This window comes from Pipistrellus kuhlii, unplaced genomic scaffold (assembly GCF_014108245.1).
Source record: "Pipistrellus kuhlii isolate mPipKuh1 unplaced genomic scaffold, mPipKuh1.p scaffold_m20_p_1, whole genome shotgun sequence".
NCBI classification, from domain to species: domain Eukaryota; kingdom Metazoa; phylum Chordata; class Mammalia; order Chiroptera; family Vespertilionidae; genus Pipistrellus; species Pipistrellus kuhlii.
In genome coordinates, this window is record NW_023425404.1 from 148311682 (window position 1) to 148337613 (window position 25932).

A 25932-nucleotide genomic window follows, 5' to 3' on the forward strand; every position below is an offset into this window, starting at 1 on the left:
CCTTCCTTCCTCTCTGCAGTCAATAAAAATATATATTTTTAAAAGGGTTCACAGCCTTTTTATCACTTATTTAGATAATGTAAATAAAAAAATTTTAGGATTCTAAAAGAAATGTTTTAACAGCTTTTTTTGGTTCATTTTAGTGGAAAGTACTTCTAGAAAAAAATGTTTTCTGACAGATACATTTTTCAGTGAATTTTCCTAGAACAGGGTTGGATATTTTATCCAACACTAAGCAATTTAATGTATTTATTTTCATTGTAGGAACTGAAGAAGAGTTTGGAGGCCTTGTGTCTGCTAATCTTATACTTTTGAGGAACAGACTTCTAGATATCTTGCTAAAACTAATTTACACATCTAAAGAAAAGACAAGCATTAATTTGCAGTAAGTAAAATCTTTTTAGAATTGATGGTACCAGTTAATCCATAATAGACAAAAGAATTTTTAATGACATATTGTTTAAGCCCTGAAATTTAGAATATCTTAAGAACAAAACCTAATCTTATTCTTTTTTATAATTTGATTAATGTGTTTCATTCTTACCTATCTGTCTTTGAATAGAGCCTGTGAAGAACTGGTCAGGACCCTGGGTTTTGACTGGATTATGATGTTTATGGAAGAGCACTTGCATCCCACCACAGTCACAGCAGCCATGAGGATTCTTGTTGTCCTGCTGAGTAATCAGTCTATTCTTATCAAGTTTAAAGAAGGACTCAGTGGTGGAGGGTGGCTGGAACAGACAGACTCGGTCTTAACAAATAAGATTGGAACTGTATTAGGTATGGGACTTTTGAAGTCAACTGCTTTAAAATAAGCTATTGTGTTTTGTTTCGTTTTAAATCTTATGTAAGCTTATACTCTTCAGTTTATTATGACAACCTTTAAAAATCTAAATTTTAATTATTGATAGAATAAAAAGCTTAGAAAGTTTCAAATTTGGCTCTTTTTAATGGCAAATTAAAATGAAGTTATAGACAACTTTAAGATGTGGAAACCCAAGGGAATCCCTTATGATCTTTTTATTGCTTAATTCCCTTTATGATTAAGTACATAACTAGCAAATGATCAGAACTGAATTAATAATAATAATATTTTCAGTGCTTATTCTGTGCCAGTTCCTAAACACTTTATTTCACAGTAACCCTATGAGATGTAAATACTATCATATCCATTTTACAGATGAGAAAGCCAAGACAAAGGAGCAAAGTCACATGTTCAATAAACAATAGACAACATTTTTTAGTCCAGGTCACTCAGAACCAAGCCCATGCTTTTAACAGTTATGTTACATTGCCAATCAAAGAGTAAAGCTCACCCTGGCTGGTTTTAGTCAGTGGATAGAGTGTCGGTCTGCGGACTGAGGGGTCCTGGGTTTGATTCCAGTCAAGGGCACATGCCTGGGTTGTGTGCTCAATCCCCACTGTGAGGCGTGCAGGAGGCAGCTGATCTATGGTTCTCTCTCATCATTGATGTTTCTATCTCTCCTCCCTTCCTCTCTGAAATCAATTTTATATATATATATATATATATATATATATATATATATATATATATATATTTATTTATTTATTTATTTATAAAGATTTAAGCTCAAAGTTTCAGCCAAGGCTTCTTATTCTTTGCTTACAGTTGTATGCTGTTTTTAACATTGAAGTGAGCATTGAAGTAATATTAGAAAGTTATAGTTTGCTATATTAGAATAATTTGAACTGTTATATTTCTGTTTATGTCAAAGATCTTTAGAAAATATATTTTAAGATAACATTTTTATTCACAATTATAATCACTCAATTCCTAAACTTTAAAACAATATATTTGTTTTTATAACATTATATTTTAAAATCATTTGTATTCTGCAACAAGCATCAATTTACCCTTGTCCAATGGGAATTTAGGGATCAGAATTTATATATTTATTTTCCATCACCAGAAAGGATTTATTCAAGAAGAAAAAATTGTTGCAACCCAGTGTATGCAGACATAGCAAGCCATATCCACTCTCGGAATCAGAATTTAATATGTAATTTACCTGTTAAAAAATGTAAAAGTATAAATAGCTAGGTGCTATGCTACCTGTACTACTTTCTCAAATATTAAAGTAAATGACAGGAAGACAGCTTTCAATGTAGGATTATTTCATTGTTTTTTAGATGTAGAAAATGAAGAAAGAAATTCATTGTAAAATGGCATCTTGAGAAAACTTTTGTTTACAGTATGAATTTCAAATGATCATTGTAGATACTTTTATGATCTAAAAAATAATAACTATTTTTCACTGACTCTGGAAAAGGGATATAGCTTCAGATGTTAGGAATAGTTTAGTAGCAAGAAGTTTAGTTTATTGGCCTTAATAATAACTACTAAGAATAAATAATGAAAGGCACAAAATAAGTAAATGGGAGTTTTAAATGCTAGTCAACAGCACTGCTTCTCATTGAAGGCCAAAAACTGCAGTAGTGATAACAGCTAAGTTTCATATAGTACATTATGGTTTGAAGAATTCTTTAACATGTATCGTCTCATTTGGCCTTTATGTTTCTGGAGACAGGTATATAATTTATGATATCTGTTACAATTTATAGGAAATAAACCTGATAAATACGAATTAAGGATTAATTTCTCTACTTGAGAAAGACTGTTAATTGCAGGAGGTTCCTGAGTAAAGTGTCTAAGTCTCTGATCCTGACTGTTAGTCCTGCCCTTCTTCCTGTCCTATATCACTTCAGTAGAATCAGGAAAAGATGCTTATACCATATCTGACCCACCTGACTTTATGCGTTAGAATTTAGATGTCCTTCATTGATAACTATTTACACATTACGTATGCTGCTCTGGTTCTAAAAAGGAAACTAGGTATTAAAATTTAAACTTGATTCAACTTAATATAATTTTCCCTGAATTTCTATCTGATACATACATATCAAATTTTCCTTCATGAAAATGCCTTCCATATAGCTGTAACTTGAACCTAAATGAAGCTTCATTGTTAATAACATATTTAGTCCTTAAGACTAAGTATAGGGAAAAGCAGGGTGTGAGAATTAGAAAAAAAAAAATGAATGCTAGTATTTTCATTTAGAACATGTAGTTTAATAATAATTTATTTTTCCTGCCCTGGCTGATTTTGCTTAGTGGATAGAGAGTCAGCCTGTGGACTGAAGGGTCCCGGGTTCGATTCCAGCCAAGGACACATGCCTGGGGTTGCCAGCTTGATCCCCAGTGGAGGGCATGCAGAAGGCAGCCAATCAATGATTTTCTCTCATCATTGATATTTCTAGCTCTCTTTCCCTTTTCCCATCCTCTCTGAAATCAATAAAAATATATATTTTTTAAATTTATTTTCCTATTGAATGTATAAAAATATCACTTTATGTCTTTTGGCTCCTTAAAGCTAAAGACTTTTTTATACTCGTAATTTAATTTAGAATTTACTATAATCAAAATTTACCCAGTGTCCTAAGGCAGCCAATCTTTCAGAAATGTGGCAATGTCATTAAGAAGGCCTAGAGAAACAGCATAACTTACAGGTTCTAAAATAGCGGCATCAGGCTCCCAAGTCCTAGTGCCACCACTCATTAACTTTATGTCTTTGAGCACATGGCATATCTTCCATGTTATGAAAAGGATAATAGCTTATTCTAGCTTAAATGTTCATTGTGCTTGAGCAATGAAATGGTGTATTAAAGAGGTTGGTAAGTTGCTGTGCAATTTTTTCTTAATTAGAAAAGCATACTTCAGACGATTAATTCATATCACACTGAGCATCAATTGGGATGAGATATTTAAAAAGCCTCCTAGACACAATTTTTATTTTTTTAATCTTAAATAGGAGCAGGTAATGTGCTTACTTAATCCTAGGAAAACAAAGCTGGCTATTTATTTAAATGAGATTGCTTTAGAGTACAAATCAGTCCTTCATCTCTTGGTTACTATTCACAAAAGTTGTTCATTGAACCTTTGGCCAATATTCATTCTGTGCTGATCACTATACTGGGTTAGGGGTGGCAAAAGAACGAAGTGCTTTGGTTGCAGCCTCAAATTAGTTATACAACAAAAGAAACAGGATTGATAGGAAGGCTGATGCTGTGAGCTACATTAATAAGCAATGACCATCTTCTGGTGGAGCTCTATTTCTAGAAAGGGCTCTGGATGTTCAAATAGCCATAGTCACAGCATGCTCAGATTTGCTGTCCCACTGCTGGTCAACTTTCCTACAGACTTACAGAACCTGTTTTAAGGAAAGATTATTTTGCTTAGTCTTATCTTTAAATTCATAGATAATTTAAAATTAAGTAGTTTATGATGTTTTCATGATGAAATATATTAAATACTAGAGGCCTGGTGCACGAAATTTGTGCATTAGGGGTGTGTGTGTGTGTGTGTGTGTGTGTGTGTGTGTGTCCCTTAGCCCAGCCTGCGCCCTCTCTAATCTAGGACCCCTCAAGGGATTTCCAACTGCCTGTTTAGGCCTAGTCTCACAATCCAGGACTGTTGGCTCCCAACCATTCGCCTGCCTGTCTGATTGCCCCTAACTGCTTCTGCCTGTGAGCCGGATTGCCCCCTAACCACTCCCCTGCCAGTCTGATTGACGCCTAACTTCTCCCCTGAAGGCCCAATTGCCCCTAACTGCCCTCCCCTGCTGGCTGGTTACCCCTGACTGGCCTCCCCTGCCAGCCTAGTCACCCCTAACTATCCTCCCTTGCCAGCCTGGTCACCCGCAACTGCCCTCCCCTGCAGACTATCTTGTGTCCACATGGAGGCAGCAATCTTTGACTACATGGGGGCGGCCATCTTGTGTGTTGGAGTGGTGGTCAATTTGCATATTACTCTTTTATTAGATAGGATAGTATAGCAGTTATATTTAAGTAACATTTTTTGTAGCACCCTAAAGTTTTGGCTCTCTTGAATTTTACTTTGTTCTTAAGGAAATGTTAGAGCTCTTTCGAGGTCATTCTTTTAATGACCACAATTTTTATTACCTCTTGTATCTGATTATCTCGGCTATGTTTCAAGACCTGTATCCTAATAGGCAGGCTTGCTCAAGTCAAAGAGATAGTAAAGTAAAACTTGCCTGAAAGGTGAATTCAACAGTTGAACAGTTAATTGCCTATATTAATATGAATATTCTGGTGGAAAGGTCACATATACTGAATTACTTTCTTTGTTATTACAGCACAGTAATTGACTACTAATTTTGTACTTATTGTTATATTTCCTCTTCTTTTAGGATTCAATGTGGGCAGGAGTGCTGGTGGAAGGTCAACAGTCAGAGAGATTAACCGGGATGCTTGCCATTTTCCTGGTTTTCCAGTCCTTCAGTCATTCCTTCCTAAGCACACTAATGTCCCTGCCCTCTATTTCCTGCTCATGGCATTGTTCCTGCAGCAGCCAGTTAGTGAGCTGCCAGAGAACCTGCAGGTCAGTGTGCCTGTCACCAGCAGCCGATGTAAGCAGGGTTGCCAGGTAGGAATTACCTAGTAAGGTGTAAGTGTAATTATATATGCCCCTGAATCACCATAGGATAATGGGTGAACCAGAGTAAAACCACTGATTCCATCTCTTTCTCACATCTAGGGTTTGATTTGGGACAGAAAAATCAGAGAGTAGCACCGAAAATTTTTACAAAAAGAAATCATTTATCTTAACTTGGTCTTTTATTATTTATGGTTACTCTAAAAAATTGTATATGCATAAAAACTTTGGATGATATTTGATTAGTGATCTAAAGAATTCTGTTGAGTTGCGTGATTTTATCTAGAAATACAATTTCTGTAGAATTAAAAATGAGGGGAGTGAATGGAGGAAAAAGGGGGACATGTAATACTTTCAATAATAAGGATTTTTTTAAATAAAAAAAATAAAAATTAGGGGAATGTATGTGTATCAAAATTGGGTAGGAATGACAGGATTCTTAGTGCAAGTCAGTCTGATTATAAAAAAGTTTTCAATTTCTTAATGGTAACAACATCTGTGTTAGGAAAACAGTAAGGCTTTGCTTGATTTCTAATTGAAGACTGTTGTGGATATCTATATATAGATTATGTTGATGGCACTGCAGAGACTTAGAGATTCAGCTTTAAACCCAGCTATGTGTGCATCATAAAGCCAAAGGCTATTCAAATAAATGTTAGTAGTTGACAAAACCTCTTAAATGAAACCACTGAGTCTATACTCTTACATTAAATCAAGATAAAGAGTCATGCTTAGCAGAATTTGGTTGGTTATGTAATTTTTCAAAATAAGCATGACACCATAAAGTGTTATATAAACTGCTAGGAATAAATTTCCTCTAACAGATTTTTATTTTGTCAAACCTTATCTGTATATAATTTAAAAGTGAATTAGATCTTTTAAAAATTCTGCTTAAAATCATCAATACTAAATTTCATCTGCTGACTAATTAGCATGTATTTTATTTGTTTTCTTTAGAGAAAAAAGAAAAAAGCAATGTTTTTAACACAAGTACCTAAGACAGGAAGATACATAAATTCACTCTTTCTTTATAAATGTGAAAATGAGTTTTAAAATGTAGGAAGAGTCTCTTCATCATTCTTCACTTTGAAAAAAACTAACTGGTTTCAAAGAAATTATAGAATATTAGAAGTTACGAGGGTCTCTCTATTCGAAAAAACTGCCAGTGACTCATCTTCACTTTCCCCTCTGCAGTTTGATTTAGATTCCATTTGGACATTTATCTTCGGAGTTCCTGCCTCCAGTGGAACTGTGGTCTCTTCCATTCATAACGTGTGCACTGAAGCTGCTTTCTTATTGCTGGGAATGCTCCGCAGCATGCTGAACTCAGTAAGTTCACGAGACACTAACTCCTGCTGATACTTCCTCTTCGTGATTCTTTTTTAAAATAGAGGGAACTTTTGAAAGCATACGTATGTACTTACAGCATGGAACCTCAGCCTCCTTGGCTTGTTATCTGTGGGACAAGGACGAACCATGCAATTATTAAGACCACAGACTCTGGGTTCAAATCCCGTCTCTGGTACTTAAGACATACTAACCTCTATGTGCCTCCATTTTCTTATGTATAAAATGCTGGTGTTAATGGGAGATATCTCTTAGGGTTGTTGTGAGGATATAATGATTTAGTATATACACAAAGCTCTTACAAGAGTACTTAGTATATAGTAATCGCTTCAATCATTGTAAGTTTTAGTTTGTATTTGTTTTTCCTAATTATTTTTTAACTTAGATATGAAGACTATAAAGAGGAAATGACAAAATATATGTTCCTATCTATCTTATATGAGTACTGTGAATAATAACTTAATTTCTTTACACAATTTAGGATTACATCATAAGAGGAATTATTAATGAGAATCTTTGGATTACAAGTACATGACAAATCTAATTGTGCTCAAGCTATTCTTATGTCATTTTAGAAAAGAGCCGAAACCGGTTTGGCTCAATGGATAGAGCATTGGCTTGGGGACTGAAAGGTCTCGGGTTCGATTCCAGTCAAGGGCATGTACCTTGGTTGCGGGCATATCCCCAGTAGGGGGTGTGCAAGAAGCAGCTGATCGATGACTCTCTCTCATCGATGTTCCAAACTCTCTATCTCTCTCCCTTCCTCTCTGTACAAAATCAATAAAATATATTTTTTTAAAAAGAAAGAAAAGAAAAGAATATTGCCCTTACATGTATTAATTTAGAATGCTTTATAATTTATATTTGGTTCCTACTCATAAACAAATACAAACATCTGAGTTTAAAAAAAAACACTTGAGGAAGTATCAAAAGATAGGTATTGTTCAGGTGTATTCTGTGTTTGTCACTGTTTTATCATTATCATTGCTGCTGCTGTTATATTGTTGTTAAGAAAAACCACCCTATTGTATGTCTTCTGTACTATGAATATTCTACTATAGCACAGCTTCACTTCTGACACTAGTCACCAAATATGTGGGGGTGGGGGGTTTGCCACAGAAGCTTGCCATCCCACAATTCAGTTCAGGTCTGTCATTGCCTACCTGGAGAGAGCATTAGGCCCCACAGGGTAAGAACTCAGTCCCACAAGACGACCCCTATTCTTCAGACACCAATCGCAAGTCCAATGTTACCTGCACTTCTGACTTACTGGCTGTAAATTGGAGGTTCCCATGACTTTAGAAAACGTTTTACTGACTAGATCACCAATTTATTATATAAGGCTATGACACAGAAACCACCAGGTGGCAGAGGTGCGTGGAGAGGTATGTGGGAAGGGAAAGTGGAGCTCCTGGCCTGTACTCGCCTGGCCCCTCTCCCAACACCTCCATATGTCTGTGCACCAACCCAAGACCAATGGGAACGCCATCCTTCTGGGTTTTCATGGAGGCTTTGTTACCTATAGCACGATTGGGTAAATTGGCCATCAGTGATTGAACTTTATCTCCAGCCTCTGCTCCCCAACTGGAAGTTGGGAGAGGGGGAGTGGGAGGGGCCTCTAGGACTGAAACTCAACCCTTTAATCCTGTGGTTGGTCCCCTGGCAAGCCTCTGTCCTCAGGACCTTTCCCAAAGTCATCTCATTAACATGAACTTAGGGATGGTTGAAAAGGCCTTATTATGATTAACAAAAGACACTTTTATGGCTCATCACTTTGGACATTCCAGGGGTTTTAGGAGTTCTGCCAAGAATAAAGACCAAATATATATAATTATAAATCACAGTTTCACATGCGTAATAGTTAAAAGCATTGTTCTTGTCATTTTACATTAGAAAGGTGAAGTAACTGAACTTCCCCATCTTTTTCTCACCCCCACTAGGGCACCATGGAGGATGGGGCAGCTTTGTTGGTAATTCAGCCACCATGGGCACCAGCTGTAGTCATGTCCATAATGTGGAATAATCAAAGCCACTGACTCATTACTGAGCTGTGAGCACTGAGGAAGAGATAGGCATCCTGTCAGTTTCTAGGGGCATTGTTTTTGTTTTAGTTTATTTCTGGATTTGTTCTTTTGTGTGGTTTATGAGAGTTCTGGACTATCGGTATATCCGGTTTTAGAAGAGTAGTGAGTATTGCATTTTTGTAAAGTACTTTATAGCAGTGTCAGTTTTCCTAATATATTTTTTTCTTATCTCTGTGACAGCCATGGCAGTCAGAAGAAGAGGGGTCTTGGCTCCGAGAATATCCTGTGACCCTAATGCAGTTCTTCAGATACTTGTATCACAACGTCCCGGACCTGGCCTCCATGTGGATGAGCCCCGACTTCCTGTGTGCACTAGCAGCCACCGTCTTCCCCTTCAACATCCGCCCTTACTCGGAGATGGTAGGAAAGGGGAGGCAGTGTCAAACTGGGATTAGTCTGCTCCAATGGGTAGCTGATTTTTTTTCTGCTGGCAATTTTAAGTTTCTCACCATGATACAGTTTCATAGCTCTCTCTCTAACCTCTTACATCATTACCTGGTGTCTGGCTCCCCACTCTCCTTCTGTTTTCCCCTAAAATAACTGTGAGCTCAGCTTCCTGTTCTCATTTACCGTATTTTAGTAAGTTCCTTGTTAGTGACTTCCTCTCCAAGTCATCGTGGATCCGTTTCTTGTTTTGTGGGATTGATAACTGTGTAGTTAACTGTGAAGTGTTCTGTCCAGGCCACAGAACTCTAGTCACATCAGAGTCACCTCTACTTTATCTCAGAATCTAGGCATTCTCTAGATTTAATCTTTACAAATTAATTATATAACATTGGTTGTCGCTATTTAAAAAATGAAATATGATTATCCTTTTTATTCAACTTTTCTTATTTCTTTCAACTTTTATTTTTTATATTTTATACTAAGATTAATAGAAAAATATTAGATTATAAACATATATAGTATAGATACTTCTTTTGTACTTGAAAACAAATCCAAAAGACAGTTATTCCTCCATAGTACTTCTGACTATTATGATGTTTCTTCTTATTTCCACCTAAGTTCTTCATACTTATTTTTTTTCACACATAAAGGTAAATGCTAATTCTAAAATTGTAGGGATTTTTTTAGGATAGACACAAGCACAGCACATGACCTTCAAACTGTGGTACTTATAATTCTAAAAACCTCATTTTTATCAAAAGTTGACCTTTATAATACTTCAGTGTCTTTTCTTTGTCAGCATTTTATACTCTGTTTTCTAGTCCTTTTTTTTTTCTTTTTCTTTTGGCTTGAAATTGGCACTAGTTTTGTCTTATGTATATATTTGGGTTGTTTTTTGTTTGTTTTTGCTTGGTCTTTATCTGAAACTGGCATTTGACTTCACAGGAGGTATATTTTAAATATGCAAATACAGTTATTCTCATTTTATCTCATTTAAGTGCAATTATACACATTATTTTAGAGATAAAATTCAGCATACAACAGATACATGGTTTAATCTTAGAAAGAGCATGTGCTAAGTAACTGTGACAAACAGTACCTGATTACCGCCTTGAAAGGAGGGGCCAGGTAAAGCAAAGTGCAGTAATGCATTGGGTAGCTTAATAGGTAAGAGTTGAAGAAAAATACTGGTGCTACTACAATTTGGTTTTTAGGAAACAAAATAAAATAAAATTGAATGAAACTAGCTTCTCTTTCCACTTGGTTTTGCTAGGTGACAGACCTCGATGATGAAGTTGGGTCTCCAGCGGAAGAATTTAAAGCCTTTGCAGCCGACACAGGGATGAACAGGAGCCAGTCTGAGTACTGCAACGTGGGGGTCAAGACATATCTGACCAACCACCCCGCTAAAAAGTTTGTTTTTGACTTCATGCGGGTTTTAATAATAGATAACCTGTGTCTCACCCCTGCGAGCAAGCAGACGCCACTAGTTGATCTTTTGCTGGAGGTAAAGACAAATATATTCACATCTGTTTTTCATTGTTTTTATAATTAGAACGTTAATAACTAAGCACATTTTATGCCAAAATACACTCATTTTTCTAATTCTTCTGGGTTGTATAAGCAAAAATATATTATGGACTATGGGGATATTTTAGTTCAGATGTACTATACTATATATCCTATCAATTTATTTCTCTCCTTTTCATTTCTGCAAGCATGTCCCTTTATCACCCTTATACATCCTTTCCCTAGAACAGGAACTGACTAACTTCTTTTAGGGCCACATTGGAAACATTTTAAGCTTTGCAGATTACAAGGTCTCTATCACAACTGTTTAAGTATGCTGTTAGAGCTAGAGAGCAGCCCCAGACAGTGCATAAACTGTGATTTAACGAAACTTTATCTGCAGAAACAGGCATAGGCTGGGTTTGGCCCAATAGCTTTAGTGTATCCAGGGTCTGAAAATAGCACATTTTATTGAAGGTTCAATCCGTGCAGCAGACTGCTTTTCTCTTTGAGGGACTTCCTACATGCTCTCAGCAGTATGGCAGCTGAAGCTGCGCTTTCTTTGCTCCCTCTAGTGGTTAACACAGTTAACCTTTTACTGGAACCTTAAAACCACAGTAGATGTTTTATCTTATTCATAAAACAGGTTGGTCAGTTAAAAGAAATAAAAATGTAATTTAGGTTCCAGTCATGTTCAGCATTTTAACCAGGACCTCAGTGTTTAATATTGTCAGAAAAATAGTCAAGTTCATCGGTAACCCACATGGTAGAATTTAAAAGGATACCTGGTAGAGCTTGTCCTTGAAACTTTAAAAATAAAAATAGAGGTGGCCAGTGTCTCAGTGCATCTGGTAAGAATTTAAAGCATTCTGCACAAAATGAAAATAACAGAATAAAGTTCAGAAGAGGTATGTATAAAAGTCTATATCAGAGCTACTAAATAAAATACACACATATGAGCTGAGTGTATGGAGCCAGTAATTACAGTTTCAGTCTTAGAGGAACCCTAATAACCCTTTATCAACTATGCATAAATTATATCATTGTCTTTTTTTTTAATATTTTTTAAAGTATATATTTTATTGATTTTTTTACAGAGAGAGAGAGAGAGAGTCAGAAACATCGATGAGAGAGAATCATCAATCAGCTGCCTTTTGCACACCCCCTACTGGGAATGTGCTCACAACCAAGGTACATGCCCTTGACTGGAATCAAACCCTGGGCCTTTCAGTCCCCAGGCCGACGCTCTATCCATTGAGCCAAACCACTTTCAGCGATATCATTGTCTTTTATTTTGACTTTCTGGAGTGGTTAGTAAGGAAAGTTTGAGACAACGTGTATTAACCTTGAGGTATCCTTCTCGTTGTTGTAAACACTAACTTGTCCCATTGATAAATTGTCTGATTGTTTTTAGGAATTGGGTGGTAGTTACCTTTCAGGCAGAAGAAGACTGTCAAGATGGATACTACCAGCTAGGCTGTAAATTCCTTAAAGCTAGGGACCAACTTTCATGTGTCCTGTTTCTCACCACAAAATTCACAGTGCCTTGGCATGTTCTTTATAAATTATTGATATTGAACTATAATAACATCCTTAGCAATTCCAAAACAGGAAGTTATGATACCAGATAATAAGAGAGGTACAAATTTGCTTTTAAAAATTAAACTTAATACTTTGAGGAAATTTAAATCTAAAACACCCATATAGAATATATATACAAAAATATTTTGTGAAAATAGTATTCACTTTGAGTCTTCTTATGGTGTAAAAAAATAAATTACAAGCTTATGATTTCAAAAGTTATGATTATAAAGTCTTTCTCGCTGAAGAAATTAAAGAAGAGAACTCTCTTATTCTGTATATGCCATTTACCTGCATGAAGGAAGGGTTTTGAACTGACTGATTTTCAGTCTGATACACTTGAGCTAGGCCATCTTCAGTCTTATGATTGTTGAAATTTTGTCATTAGAGTATTTACTTACTTGCTTACTACAATAGTATATCTACAAAAAAGTATGTGAAATTTTCTTTATTAGTGGTCTATAAAAATAAAAGATTTCTCTGGTTGATTTGTCTTAAGGGTTAGAGCATCTGCCTGCGGACTGAAACGTCCTGGGTTCAGTTCCAGTCAAGGGCACATGCCTGGCTTGCAGCCTTGATCCCCAATAGGGGCCATGCAGGAGGCAGCCGATCAATGATTCTCTCTCATCATCAATGTTTCTATCTCTCTCTCCCTCTTCATTCCTCTCTGAAATCAATTAAAAATAAATAAAGATTCCCATTCATATAGTGGCTTCAGTGTGGTATTGAGGCCAGATACAAGGGAAGCACTGTGGTGTTCTGAAGTGAAAGATATGTGGTTTGAAATCTGACCTGTGTATTATGTAAGTATTTTCATCTCACTGAGCTAAATTCATTTTCTGGGGAATATTATATACTGTATCTTCTACATGGTTGTTATAAAAGTTAAGTATACGTAAACCACCCAGGTCTGTTTGGCTCAGTAGATAGAACATAGGCCTGCAGACTAAAGGGTCCTGGGTTCAATTCCAGTCAAGGGCATGTATCTCAGTTGTAGGCTCGATCCCTGGTGTGTGCAGGAGGCAACCAATTGATGTGTCTCGCACATCAATGTTTCTCTGTTTCTCCCCTTCCCTTCCACTCTCTCTAAAAAAATCAATGGGAAAAATTCTCAAATAAATGAAGGAAAGGATGTAGGGAAAGGAAGAAAAGGAAGAGAGAAAGGAAGAAACATAAATCACCCAGTAAAAACTATTTTGAGAACATAAATGTGTGCTGATTATAGCTGTGTGACCTTGGCCAGCTTCAGTTCTCTTCACCACTTCTGGTTTGTCCATCTTTAAAATGGCATAAAAATTCACCCTGTCTCTGAGGGCTACTGGGAGAATTGAATTAAGATAATACATTTAATATCGATAACACAGAGCCTGGCATATGAGACCTACACACCAGGTGCCTGAATTAGCTTCTGGTCCTCATCGTCCTCTGCTGTCACCACCTGGCATCTTTAGGAGAGTCAAATGGATTTGCTGCACGTCAGATAGCAGAAAGAATCACAAAGTATTTGCGTATAGTTTCCTGAAGGAATGACAAACTAAGAGGGCCGAGTTGGAGTGTGTGTCTGTCGGATACTATAAGCGATTTTCTATAGCCTGAAGAGCTTGCTACTCTATTCAGTTGTCTTCTCACCCCCACTCATAGGAGTGAAACCCACCCTGTCTGACTGCGGGGCAGGCAATAAACAAGCCAAAAGAAAGTGGGGAGGTGGGCAGAGAGGGCACTAGAAAGGAACAGAAGAGAGCAGTCGGGGGGACACTGCAGTCAGAATGAAAAAGCTCCAACCCCCCCCTCTTAAAGGCTTCTGCCCATCCCAGAGACAGCGGAATAGCAAAGAGCCTTCCTCCCAGCCACACTGCTCTCACCGTGGGCAGAGGACATCCCGGGCTGTGTGGCCTGTGCACAGGAGTTCCTTCGAAGTATCCCCAGGCCTCTCAAAGAATGCTGTGATTCTTTGCAGACTGATGTTGTTGACTGGCTTCACTGTTTTCACAAGAAGACAGATCTGACTGTCAGAGGTGGGAGCAGATCACAGTGCTTACCATGTCTTCCTTCTGCTCTGAACTCATCCTGTTGTCTGTTGGGCTAGCCAGGTTCAGAATTGCTCTTGTGCATTTGTTAACTTTACAATGGAGATTTTTAGTAGAGGTAGAGAGTATGGCACGGCAGGGGAGGTCATGAACATTTTTTTGGAAACAAAAAATAGGTTAGCCCTGGCCAGTTGGTTGGTCATTGAACCAGGCACTGAAGCATTGCTGGTTTGTTTCCTAGTCAGGGCACATGCCTGGGTTGCAGGCTCAACCCCAGTAGGGAGTGTGCAGGAGGTAGCCGATCTATATTACGCTCTCACATCAATGTTTCTCCCTCTTCCTTCTCTCTTTCAAAATCAAATAAAAAATATTTCAAAAATAATAATAAATGAAGACTAGGATATGTGCTTTTTTTAAAAAGGAAAAGAAAATATTTGTGACTTGACCACATGAGTTAACCTTTCTGAACCTCAATTATTATATATCTAAAATGGGGATGATAGTATCTACTTCAAAGAGATATTTTACAGTTTGAGATAAGATACATAAAACAAAGCACTATGTTTGGTATATAATAATAGTCCAATGAATTATTTAAAAATGAACAGGTGCCTTTGAGACAATTATGCATACATTCATAACATTTTAAGTCCTTTAAAAATTGGGCTGTTATAAATCTCAGCAAGAACATTTGAACACAGCACTTAGAGCCAATAACAAGTGTAAATTCTGGTCACTGTCACTCATGTAACAACTTCAGTGAGAGGAAAACAGATTAAATGTCCTTTGGTGTTTGAGCTCTCTGAAAATCCTGTAAAATATAAACAAATGCTTTTAATCAAGTAAAAATAGACATTGTCGATTGATCAAGCTACTTCTCTATGTTCTATGATCCCTCTATTTTGCAGACTTCAAAATTTTGTCTAGTTAAGAATTGTTAAAACCTACTCATTACTACTTACCCCTTGAGCTGATTATGATCTAGAGTAGATTTATAAGTTTTTATCTGTATCTCAAAATAAAATGCTAGAGCTCTTGTAAGTGAGGTATAAGTATAGATTATCAGACAGTTATTAAATATTTGTGCTGTTTAGGATACTATTTTTGGAGGAATTGATTCAAAAGAAGATGTTTCACCTTTGCCTCATTGTTTTAAAATTCTTTGGTCAGAAGTATAAGAATATATAAAATCTCAAGTTATATTATTTACAAGCAAATTATTTGGTACATTTAGTAATATAATTATGGTTGAGCCCTTATCTTTGTTTAGTTGGTTCTGTTTCTAATTCTTCATTTTATTGACTAGGCTTCCCCTGAAAGATCTACAAGAACTCAGCAAAAAGAATTTCAAACTTACATTTTGGATAGCGTGATGGACCATTTGCTTGCAGCTGATGTGTTACTAGGTAATACTGTTTTATTTTCACTTTAAAGGTATCTATAATCACTTTAAAGGTATCTATAATCACTCTTCTTCTTTCTATATACCCCAAGTATATCTCCTTTTTAAATTCGTCTTTCCTCTTTTCTGTTCATTTCCCCCTCTTGTTGATATCCTATATAACACAATCCTAATATGCAGAATGACCAGTGGAAGGGAATTATTGGTCGCCATGATGCACACTGACCACCAGGGGGTAGACAGTCAACTCAAGAGCTGCCCCCTAGTGGGCATTGCACTCCCACAGGGGGAGCACCATTCTGCCAGAAGCACAGCAGTGGCAGGAGTCTCTCCCGCCTTCGCTAAGGAACAGTGAGCCAAGTGCTAAGGAGCAGCAAGCAGGCAGGCAGTAAGGAATGAGGGGTCCTGGACTGCGAGAGGAATGTCCCAGGGGGGAGGGGGAATCAGGCCTAAGCTGGCAGGCAGACATCCCCAGAGGGGTCCCAGAATGCAAGAGGGCTCAGGCAGGGCTGAGGGACACCCTCCCCCTCCAGTGCACAAATTTCATACACTGGGCCTCTAGTTTTCCTATAATGAAGAAAAGGCCCTCAGCTCTTTCCTTTGAGTCTGGGATAAAGATCAGCAGCAGGGAAGTCCTTACAGTGGTTGTTCATATTTATGTACGTGGGGTAGCAGGAAGAGGACAAGGAAAGAGAAAAAAAAGTACATGAATTACTATATTTTTATGAATATCAATACTTTTACATTAACTTTTTCATTGTAATATTTATAAATGTGGAACTCCATGAATTCTCTCCCAGACACTACGCCTGTATAAAACATCTCAGAAATGCATTGCCAGTACTCCAGAAATTCCCCTTCTACTGTGACCCAGATATGATTCAATAAGTCATTGTTTCAACTTCTAAAACAACAGATTCCTTTTCTCTGCTTTTGAACTCAATATAAATGGACTCATACAGTATGTATTATTTTTAGTCTAGTTTCTTACATTCAACAGTGTATTTGTGAGATTTATTCAGGTTGGATATAGCAGGAGTTCATTACTATGTAGTACTCTATCAGATGAATATCTAAACGTGTCCATTTGCTGTTGTTGGGCATTTGTTGGTTTTTAGTTTGAGACAATAAAAATAAAGCTGCTATAAACATTCTGGTTCATATGGGTCACATATACAGGGAGAGATAAAAGGTTTTCAGTTGTGAGTATGTGAAACAGTTTATTCTTGTATTATTTCTATACAAATAACTGTAAACCTACTTTTTGCTGCATGTACCTTCTATGTACAATATTTATGCATATCTGCTGAGTATATACCTATGAGTGGAATTTTCAGGTGATAGGTATGCATATGTTATTCATTAGGATGGCTTCTAGGACATAAATTCAAGACACATTAAAATGTTTTCTGTATGTCTATCTAATTACAATAAAAATACAAAATTTGTACATTTACAGTGGAGCTAACATTTATATGTGAAACAGTGATCCAATTTAAAGGTGAAGGAAAAATAATGAGTTAGTATATTTGCTACTTGTATTCCTGGTAATATTATTCATAGAATCTCCCTGTTCTTAAATTACCATAATTTTGCAAAGTATTGTAATTTGCCAAGAAATCTTTGGTATTGACTTAACATGCAACTCTCAAAGCATGGTATGAAATCAGACCTTTGTTTTTATCACTTGTGATACTGTCTATGTTGTACTATCGTACTACATCGAGAAACAAAATGAGGAGTTTTGCGTAATGGAGTAATTTAGAGTTGGGCGCAAATAATCACAGTCAGCAGAGGCTCTAGGATTTCTAGAAAGGACAGGCTTCGGGGGCACGCCGATGAAGAGCAGCTGGGAGAATTAGTGCTGAGGCAGTATGCGCATAGCAGACACTGGGCAGCTTTTATAAGCCAGACGGCGCTTGTGGCAGTCATTAGGGGATGACACCACCACCCTGGTTATACTTAATTTTTCACAATTCTTCTGAACCTCTCTTCTGCCTATATTGCTTTGTCACTATTAAAGATTTACTCCAAAATTGAGAGTTTTGTTTAATGGTTTATTTTTCCCTTTATTAGTTTACAGCTTAAAATCTGTTGACTTTTCTCTGAAACAGAGATCATCTGTCACTGGCTGTTTGAGTTGAAGAACAGTTTGCTTACCACAGACTGTCTTAAGGCAATAAGAGACTTCACAGTCTCAGTCTGTTACGTTTTTATCCTGCAGAAGTCGTTTCTTTCAACATTTATCATGATTTCTAGCCATGAACATCATTTTCTTAAAGAAGTACCTAAGAGCTATTGGTCTGATTTCCTTAGATGTGCTCATTTTGCCTTAGCCTGATCTGTGTGAGGATCTGGTCTTATGCTGATGGATACCAATTTTCTTAGACATCTTTTTCCTGCTGGAATTTAGGGGAAGATGCATCTCTACCTATTACCAGTGGAGGAAGCTACCAGGTATTGGTGAACAATGTGTTTTATTTCACACAACGTGTGGTGGACAAACTTTGGCAAGGCATGTTCAACAAAGAATCTAAACTTCTTATAGATTTTATAATTCAACTAATTGCACAGGTAATCCATTGTCACTGTTACTTGTAGAATACATGTTTTCCAATTGAAAAACTTTTCCTAAAGTGTCAAAGTTGTTAGAAATAAGTGTAACTAATAAGATAATAAATGTTAAGATTTAACATAAACCTCAGCTTATTAAAAGTGAATAAAAAATGTAGGCTTGTAACCCTTTTTCCCCCTTACCCATATCCAGTGCCAGTGTGTCCCTTGTGAGGTTATCTGGTTCTCTCAGGCTGTGAGCTCTTGTCTCCCCAAGGGTATTGCCGTTTGCTGCACAGATAACTAGTTTCCTTTTAATTTAAATAATTTAAGTTAATTAATTTGATACTTTTTTACAGTATGATTCATTGAGTGTAAAGGCTAACAGGGCATGAAGAGTTGATATCAAAAGATTATTCTCTTCTTGTAATTGAATCTTTACAAAGTCCACAGTAGTCTGTGTTCCTTTGAAGATGTTATTTTGGCATATGCTGGTGGTGCCTTTGCCTAAGGAAAATTTGCCTGGTTTAGCATGAGTGATTATTATTTAACATATTATGTAGAAAGTAGGAAATACTGTTATCATATTTTATTAGCATATGGTGCATGGGTTCTTTCTTGTCATCTAAGAATTACTTGAGAACTAAATTTGTATTTAAAGCAAAGAGAAATGTTACTAGACCTAATACTAGAATATTAAAAGTTTTTAACTAAAAATTTTAGATAATTTTCTTCTTTGTAGTTTGGAGTAGAGACACTAAGAGTTTGTGCAGTAGGAGACTACTCAGATGGCACTTCCTCATGTTCTTGGCAGATGTATTTTTACATAGCACTCATCTCATTCAATTCCATTATGTGTCTTTTGGATTCTGAACCCAGTAATAGCAAGAGCTTTATATTTTTTAACTTAGCAACGCAGTACTTAGCATGTCATCTGGTACATAATAAATGTAGTAAATGTTCATAATTGAATTATAAAAGCAGATCTTTTATTTTGCCCATCTTACTAAATAAAGTATCTTTCATATCCTTAGTCAAAGAGAAGATCCCAGGGACTGTCCCTGGATGCGGTCTATCACTGCCTCAATAGGACGATCCTGTACCAGTTCTCACGGGCACACAAAACTGTTCCACAGCAAGTAGCTCTCCTTGATTCCCTCCGGCTCCTGACTGTGAACAGGAACTTGATCCTGGGGCCTGGGAACCATGACCAGGAATTCATCAGCTGCCTGGCTCACTGCCTTATAAATCTGCATGTTGGAAGGTAACTCCTTTAGGTTCAGTTTGCCACCTTGAATTTGTCTTGGATGTTATTACACCAAAACTTTTGGTTTTATTTTTATTGATAGTAATAATTATTTTTCCTTTAATCTCAGTTTTATCTAAAACTTACTGCAAAAGGTAAAAGCCAACTGTTGTTGTTTTTTCAATGACATGTGTATTTTTTTAATTTTCTGTATCTTTAAACTTTTCACTAATCACCCTATGTATATAATTTTAAAAAGATTTATTTTAAAGTAAATAAAGTATACATTGTTGGAAGTTGAGAGGAATAAAAAGAAAGGAATACAGTGAATATATACAATGGTGTAAGGTAAATGGGTGAAATTAGTATTTTTCCATTGATTGCTTTGTCAGATATTTCTATAGTAACTGCTGGGTCCAGGCATTGAATTAAAGACTGGGATGTGAGCAAGAAAGACCCTGTCGCAGGGCCTTGGAGTATGCAATGTAGGAGGGAGGACAGGTAACTAAGCAAGACCAGTCAGGTGTGCTGAGTGCTAGAAGCAAGGTGCTTTGGAAACATGTACTCGGTGTCACTTACCTGGAAGAAACACCTGCTAAGTTTCATCTTGAACCTGGTTGAGGAAGAGGTTAACCCTTCAAAGAGGTGGAGGAAGAGAGATGTAGGAAGAACCATCTGTGTAATTGCACAGAGGGGGGAAAAAAACATATGACACATTTGGGAAACTGCAAGTACTTCACTGCTGCTGGGGGAAAGAGTGCTGTGATTAAGACTGGAGAGGGGACGGGGACATGGGCATATGAGGAAAATGTTCTCAATGAACTTTTTGTAATTTTTAGGTAAAATGTTCATCAAAAAGTGTCTTAAATATTAAGATGTTCATCTCAATGCTGTAGTGTGGTGTAATTACATTTATCCAAGTGGATTTGTGAGACCACCCCTTTAAATGGCATTTTTATTATAAACTAGTCATTCTGTTTTGTGCATCTGCTGAGTGTGGTCTGTCAATCGTGGCACTTTGGAATCACGTTAATAGGCCAACATTTACTTGTGTCTGCAGAAAATACTTAGTTATTAGAGTTTTTTAGCTGTAATCATTTCCTTCATATAATTTAAACTGACACATTTTTCAGCAATGTGGATGGATTTGGACTGGAAGCAGAAGCCCGCATGACTACCTGGCACATTATGATCCCCTCTGACATTGAGCCAGATGGTGGATACAGCCAAGATATTAGTGAAGGTGAGTACCTCAGTTTTTCCCCTTTCCTTCCCACTCATTAATTGACACACCAGATTCCCAGGGGACATACCTGTAAATACACTGATATGCCCACCAATATATACTGACATGGTAGCTGCACATGTCCTTATGCCAAGATGGGAAAACCATAACCACTGATATTTCTAGACCTTAACATTTTGTAGTAACAATGAGTGTCTCAATGATATTTCAGTTTACAATTACTAGTGCAAATACTAACTTGGCACTTACCATAAAGAGGAGCTGCCTGTTGGTAGACGGCATACATATCACGATAGAGGCAAATATTGCCTGACATGGATTGTCAGTACCACCATTTTTCTCTTTCTGTTGTCTCTCTATTTTTAATTTAGTTTTCTTGGTTAATTAGTTAAGTATTATGCCTGAAGGGCTTTGGGTGGATTGATTTATTTCCACATTGTTTAGTAAAATTAATTAATTAATTAATCAATTAATTAATTAAAAAATTAGATCATTATAGTAGTGTTTGTCTCCAGAGCAATATAGTGTGGTAGTTTTGCATATGATTTTATCCTTTAGAAGTCCAGCACTCACTCAGTCTTTCAGTCATTTAAGCATTAACTTATTCTCTCCTTTCACCAAAAGTTCTTGAACCCCCAGAAACTGAGGGCCCAATGATTGTTTTCACCCACTTCCCTCTTCCCCTCAAGGACCTGACAGTTAAGAACATTGATTCTCAATGCAAGGTTCTTAGACTCGCAACATCCCCATCATTAGGGAACTTGTTAGAAAGCAGATTGTCCTCTCTCAGATCTACTGAGTCAGAAACTCTGACCAGCAGTCAGCAGACCTCCAGGTGATTCTGGCACTTGCTAAGATTGACTGTTCTAGAGCAAGAGTTAAAAAAATTATGAATGCAGAGCAATAAGAAATTCAATAGTAAACACTTAAAAATATCTTTGTTTATTTCTTTTGCAAAATATTTGAGAACAACTTAATTTTGGGCTTACCTAAAATATTGAGATCTCAAAATTTTCATGAGGGATATGATTTTTTCTTATTTAGAAGAAGCTAGATAATGAAATATGTATATGATCTCCAATTTTATAAATAAAAATAAAAATGTAGTTTTTTACATGAACATAAAGTTGTGTGTTGTCTTTTGTGGGGTTTTGTGGGGTTTTGTTTTGTTTGTTTTTGTTTTGTTTGTTTTTTGTTTTGTTTTTTTATGTTTTCCAATTAACCAGCCACATTTTTGGTTATCTGAATAATCTTTTTTTACTGATCTGGATAGGATATAAAGCATTTTTTTTTTTTTTTTTTTTACCATAAGGACTATGGTTGAAATTCTTAAATGTAATTCATGGAGAAAAATATTAATTTTATGTTGTTTTTTATCTGTTTCTTTTTTTCATTTCCTAGGGCGACAACTTCTCATAAAAGCTGTCAATAGAGTTTGGACTGAATTGATACATAGTAAGAAACAAGCCTTAGAGGAGCTTTTCAAAGTCACTCTCCCTGTGAATGAAAGGGGCCACGTGGACATAGCAGTAGCAAGGCCGCTCATTGAAGAAGCTGGTTTGAAGTGCTGGCAGAATCATTTGGGTAAGAAAGTCTGCAGAGACCCTGAGACCAGGAGATTTACACATGGGTGTTAAATATGTGTGCACTTTAGATTCGTAATTAAAACTTTCCCGAAAGGATATTATGACAATAGTAGAAATAAAAATCAATACAGTATAACCAATTCTAGAATAATCCTTCTAGATTATGCTGAGATTTGGCTTTTCTTCTCAGATTAAAAAATCTCAGGTGTGTTATACATCAGGATTCTATGAGTTTGGAAAGTAATATATTGCTTATAGCTTTAGTATGGTCACCATCATGGCTATGAATCCACAATTCCTTGTCTTTAATTCAGAAGTTCAAAAATCCCTGAAAACCCAAGGTTTTTTCATTAATTTGGTCCCAAAATTCACTTGGTAGCAAATCTAACCTAAATTTATCCTTCTTGGAATGAATATTTATACATTTTACACAGAAATATTAATGTGTTAAAATATGGTTTATCACCATAGGCCCTATGGTAGTGTTATATAATGAAATTTAGTTTATGTACTGTATTACCTTTTTAAAATTCAGAACATTTTAAATTCCAAAGTATGCCCAGCATCAAAGATTTTAGATAGGGAATTGTAAATTGCTATTAACATAGAAACCAATTTCATTAAATTTGCATATTACTGCAGAGCGTGAAGTTTCAATGAAAGGTAAATTCAACCAGTGTAATAATTGTCAGGCACCTATCCTTATCCGAGATCACCAATCAAAAAGAGTGCACACCTAAGAGAATATGTCTGTAGTGTAAACTGCTTCTGATGACTACAGAATTGTGGTTTGTCACCATGATGCTAGAGAACTGAAAGTAAGACTGATAAATAGATGGAGAAATTCTAAGGTAACCTGAGTTTAATTTCACAGCCCATGAGAAGAAATGCATCAGTCGCGGAGAGGCGTTAGTGCCCACCTCTCAGTCCAAGCTGTCCCGCGTGAGCAGTGGCTTCGGTCTCTCCAAGTTAACAGGATCAAGAAGGAATCGGAAGGAGAGTGGTCTCAGTAAACACAGCCTTTCTACCCAGGTACACTGTTTGGTTTAATTCATGAGATGATTAGAAATTTCTATTTCAGGGTTTAATTGTGGAGGTTTATATCACGCACTTAACATGTACACGCACATGTCTTGAAATGGAACTTTTCCACATTTTTGTTTTAAAAGAGAGATAGAAATAACTCTAGCTCTGGCTGGTTTGGCTCAGTGGATAGAGCATTGGCCTGTGGACTGGGGTCCCGGGTTCTATTCCGTTCATGGGCACATGCCCAGGTTGTGGGTTCAAACTTCAGTGGGGGATGTGTAGGAGGCAGCGAATCAATGATTCTCTCTCATCTTTGATGTTTCTATCTCTCTCCTCTCCTTTCCTCTTTGAAATCAATAAAAATATATGCAATAAAAAATAAACACATAGCAATCATTTGTTAAAAATAAAAGAAATAACTAGATTGCGGTAATGTCTTGTTTTATTATGATAGACTTGCATTATGAGTGCTATGTGTTTACATCCATTTCATAACTGGACATAAGATGAGATTCACATATTGATATGTGATCAAACTATGGATGATTTTTATGAACTTTTGATAATTTTGTTACTGATATTTTAAAGTAATAGATCAAAATGGCTTTTTAAAATAAATCATATATATATATGCATATATATGTATGCCTGTGACTTATTTTTTTAAAATTCATCTATTTCCAGTATTAATTTCTTCCTCATCATATTTTTTCTGTCATCCCCCAGTCTCAGTGGGAATGGATCTGAGAGGAACTGTGTGTATTTATCATTCCAAGTGGCAGCTGGGGTTCCAAGGAAGCACAGTCTGAGAAGCAGTTTCATGTGTGTGATGTTGATTAGGGTTCCCTTGAGGTTTACCTATGAAAGAAGGAAGCAGGATTGGTCACAGGAAAATGCCAGGCTATAGTGCAGGTCCTGTGACATACTCAGCCACCCTAAGTAGACCTTCAGGGGCCAAAATAGCCTATCGGAGTTGACTGGTTCTGAGCGGAAATGTCTGACCCCCAAATCAATCAGTCATTGGGTATGGGGTGCACAGACGGCTCTCTGCAGCTGAAGTGATCCCTGAAGGTAGCAACAGCATTCCCAGAAGCTCAGGAGCAAGCCTCTGTTGGGGCATTGGGGTGGGGCAGGGAAGGGTTTTTTTTGTGTTCAACACACATTCCTCCATTAATTTCATCACATAAGTCATCTTTCAGAGTTTGTTGAGCCTATCTGTAGTGATTACTTTAACTGAATTTTAACTAATTGTTCAGCATAAATTTCAAGACTAGTTAACTCATTTTTTCCAGGAAATACATGAAATATTAAACTTCTTTTTCTGTCTATCGTCAGGAGATTTCTCAGTGGATGTTTACACATATCGCTGTTGTTCGTGACTTAGTAGACACACAATATAAGGAACATCAGGAGGTAAGAGTCCATAATCATAATCTTGGTATGTTTTGCATTTCTGTAGTGTCCTTTGTTGTCTCTTATGATGGCCTTCATTTTGAAGTCTGTTTTGTTGGATATGAGTATTGCTACTCCAGCTATTTTTTCTTTTTCATCACTTCACTCATCCTGTGTGTGTCTCTTACAGGCAGCCTATAGTTGGGTCATGTTTTTGTATCCAGTCAGCTACCTTATGCCTTTTATTAGAGCATTTAACCTATTTACACTTAGGGTTAGTATTATAGGTATTTATTTCTATTTTAATTCTGTAGCCTATGTTTCTCCCTGTTTCTTCTCATTATAGCAGTCCCTTTCGCATTTTGTGTAATGCTGGCTTGGTGGTGAGGAACTTCTTTAGCCTTTTTTTTTTTTTTCCAGGAAACTCTTTATTTGACCGTCTATTTTTAATGATAGCCTTGCTGGATATAGTAATCTTGGTTTCAGATTCTTGCTTTCCATTACCTTGAGTACTTCATGCCATTTCCTTCTGGCCTGTAGGGTTTCTGATGAGAAATCACTTGTCAGCCTTATGGGAACTGCTTTGTAGGTAACAGTTTGTTGCCTTTAAGATCCTCTCTTTGTCTTTAATTTTTGGCATTTTAATTATGATGTATCTGGGCGTGGGCCTGTTTGGGTTCTTCTTGCTTGGGGTTCTCTGTGCCTCTTAAACTTGTGCGAGTTTTTCTTTCAGCAGGTTAGGGAAGTTTTCTTCCATTATTTCTTCAGTTACATTCTCTATCCCATTCTTCCTTTATGACTCTCTGACACACCTGTTATTCTAATACTGTTACATTTAATGTGTCCCACACCTCCCTTAAGCTGTCCTTCTGTTTTTTAATTGTCCCCCCCCCCCCCATTTCTGGTTCTCTGATTTTTTTCAGTCCTGGCTTCAGATTCACTGATTCAATCCTCAGCTTCCCCAAATAGGCTATGTATTCCTTCTAATGTGTTCTTTATTTGTGCTATGTCATTCTTTATTTCTGTTTTCATAGTTATTATATCTTTTCTTTGTCTCCTCTTTTTGGCTGCCT

The 25932-nt window shown here is 36.7% G+C and overlaps 1 protein-coding gene across 13 annotated transcripts in view; it reads left to right on the plus strand.

Annotated features, from left to right (window-relative positions):
- Positions 1-25932, plus strand: part of WDFY3 (WD repeat and FYVE domain containing 3) — a 242839-nt gene that overhangs the window by 161191 nt on the left and 55716 nt on the right. For 12 of the 13 annotated variants that reach the window (XM_045571098.1, XM_045571089.1, XM_045571051.1 and 9 more), the window contains 13 exons: positions 265-385; positions 563-780; positions 5229-5464; positions 6668-6802; positions 9085-9264; positions 10565-10798; positions 15715-15814; positions 18224-18384; positions 19398-19627; positions 20743-20852; positions 22257-22439; positions 23316-23473; positions 24803-24880. In XM_045571098.1, coding sequence (XP_045427054.1) covers positions 265-385; positions 563-780; positions 5229-5464; positions 6668-6802; positions 9085-9264; positions 10565-10798; positions 15715-15814; positions 18224-18384; positions 19398-19627; positions 20743-20852; positions 22257-22439; positions 23316-23473; positions 24803-24880 — 2144 coding nt within the window. The remainder of the gene's footprint in view (positions 1-264; positions 386-562; positions 781-5228; positions 5465-6667; positions 6803-9084; positions 9265-10564; positions 10799-15714; positions 15815-18223; positions 18385-19397; positions 19628-20742; positions 20853-22256; positions 22440-23315; positions 23474-24802; positions 24881-25932) is intronic. The other variant, XM_045571067.1, reaches the window with a different exon arrangement.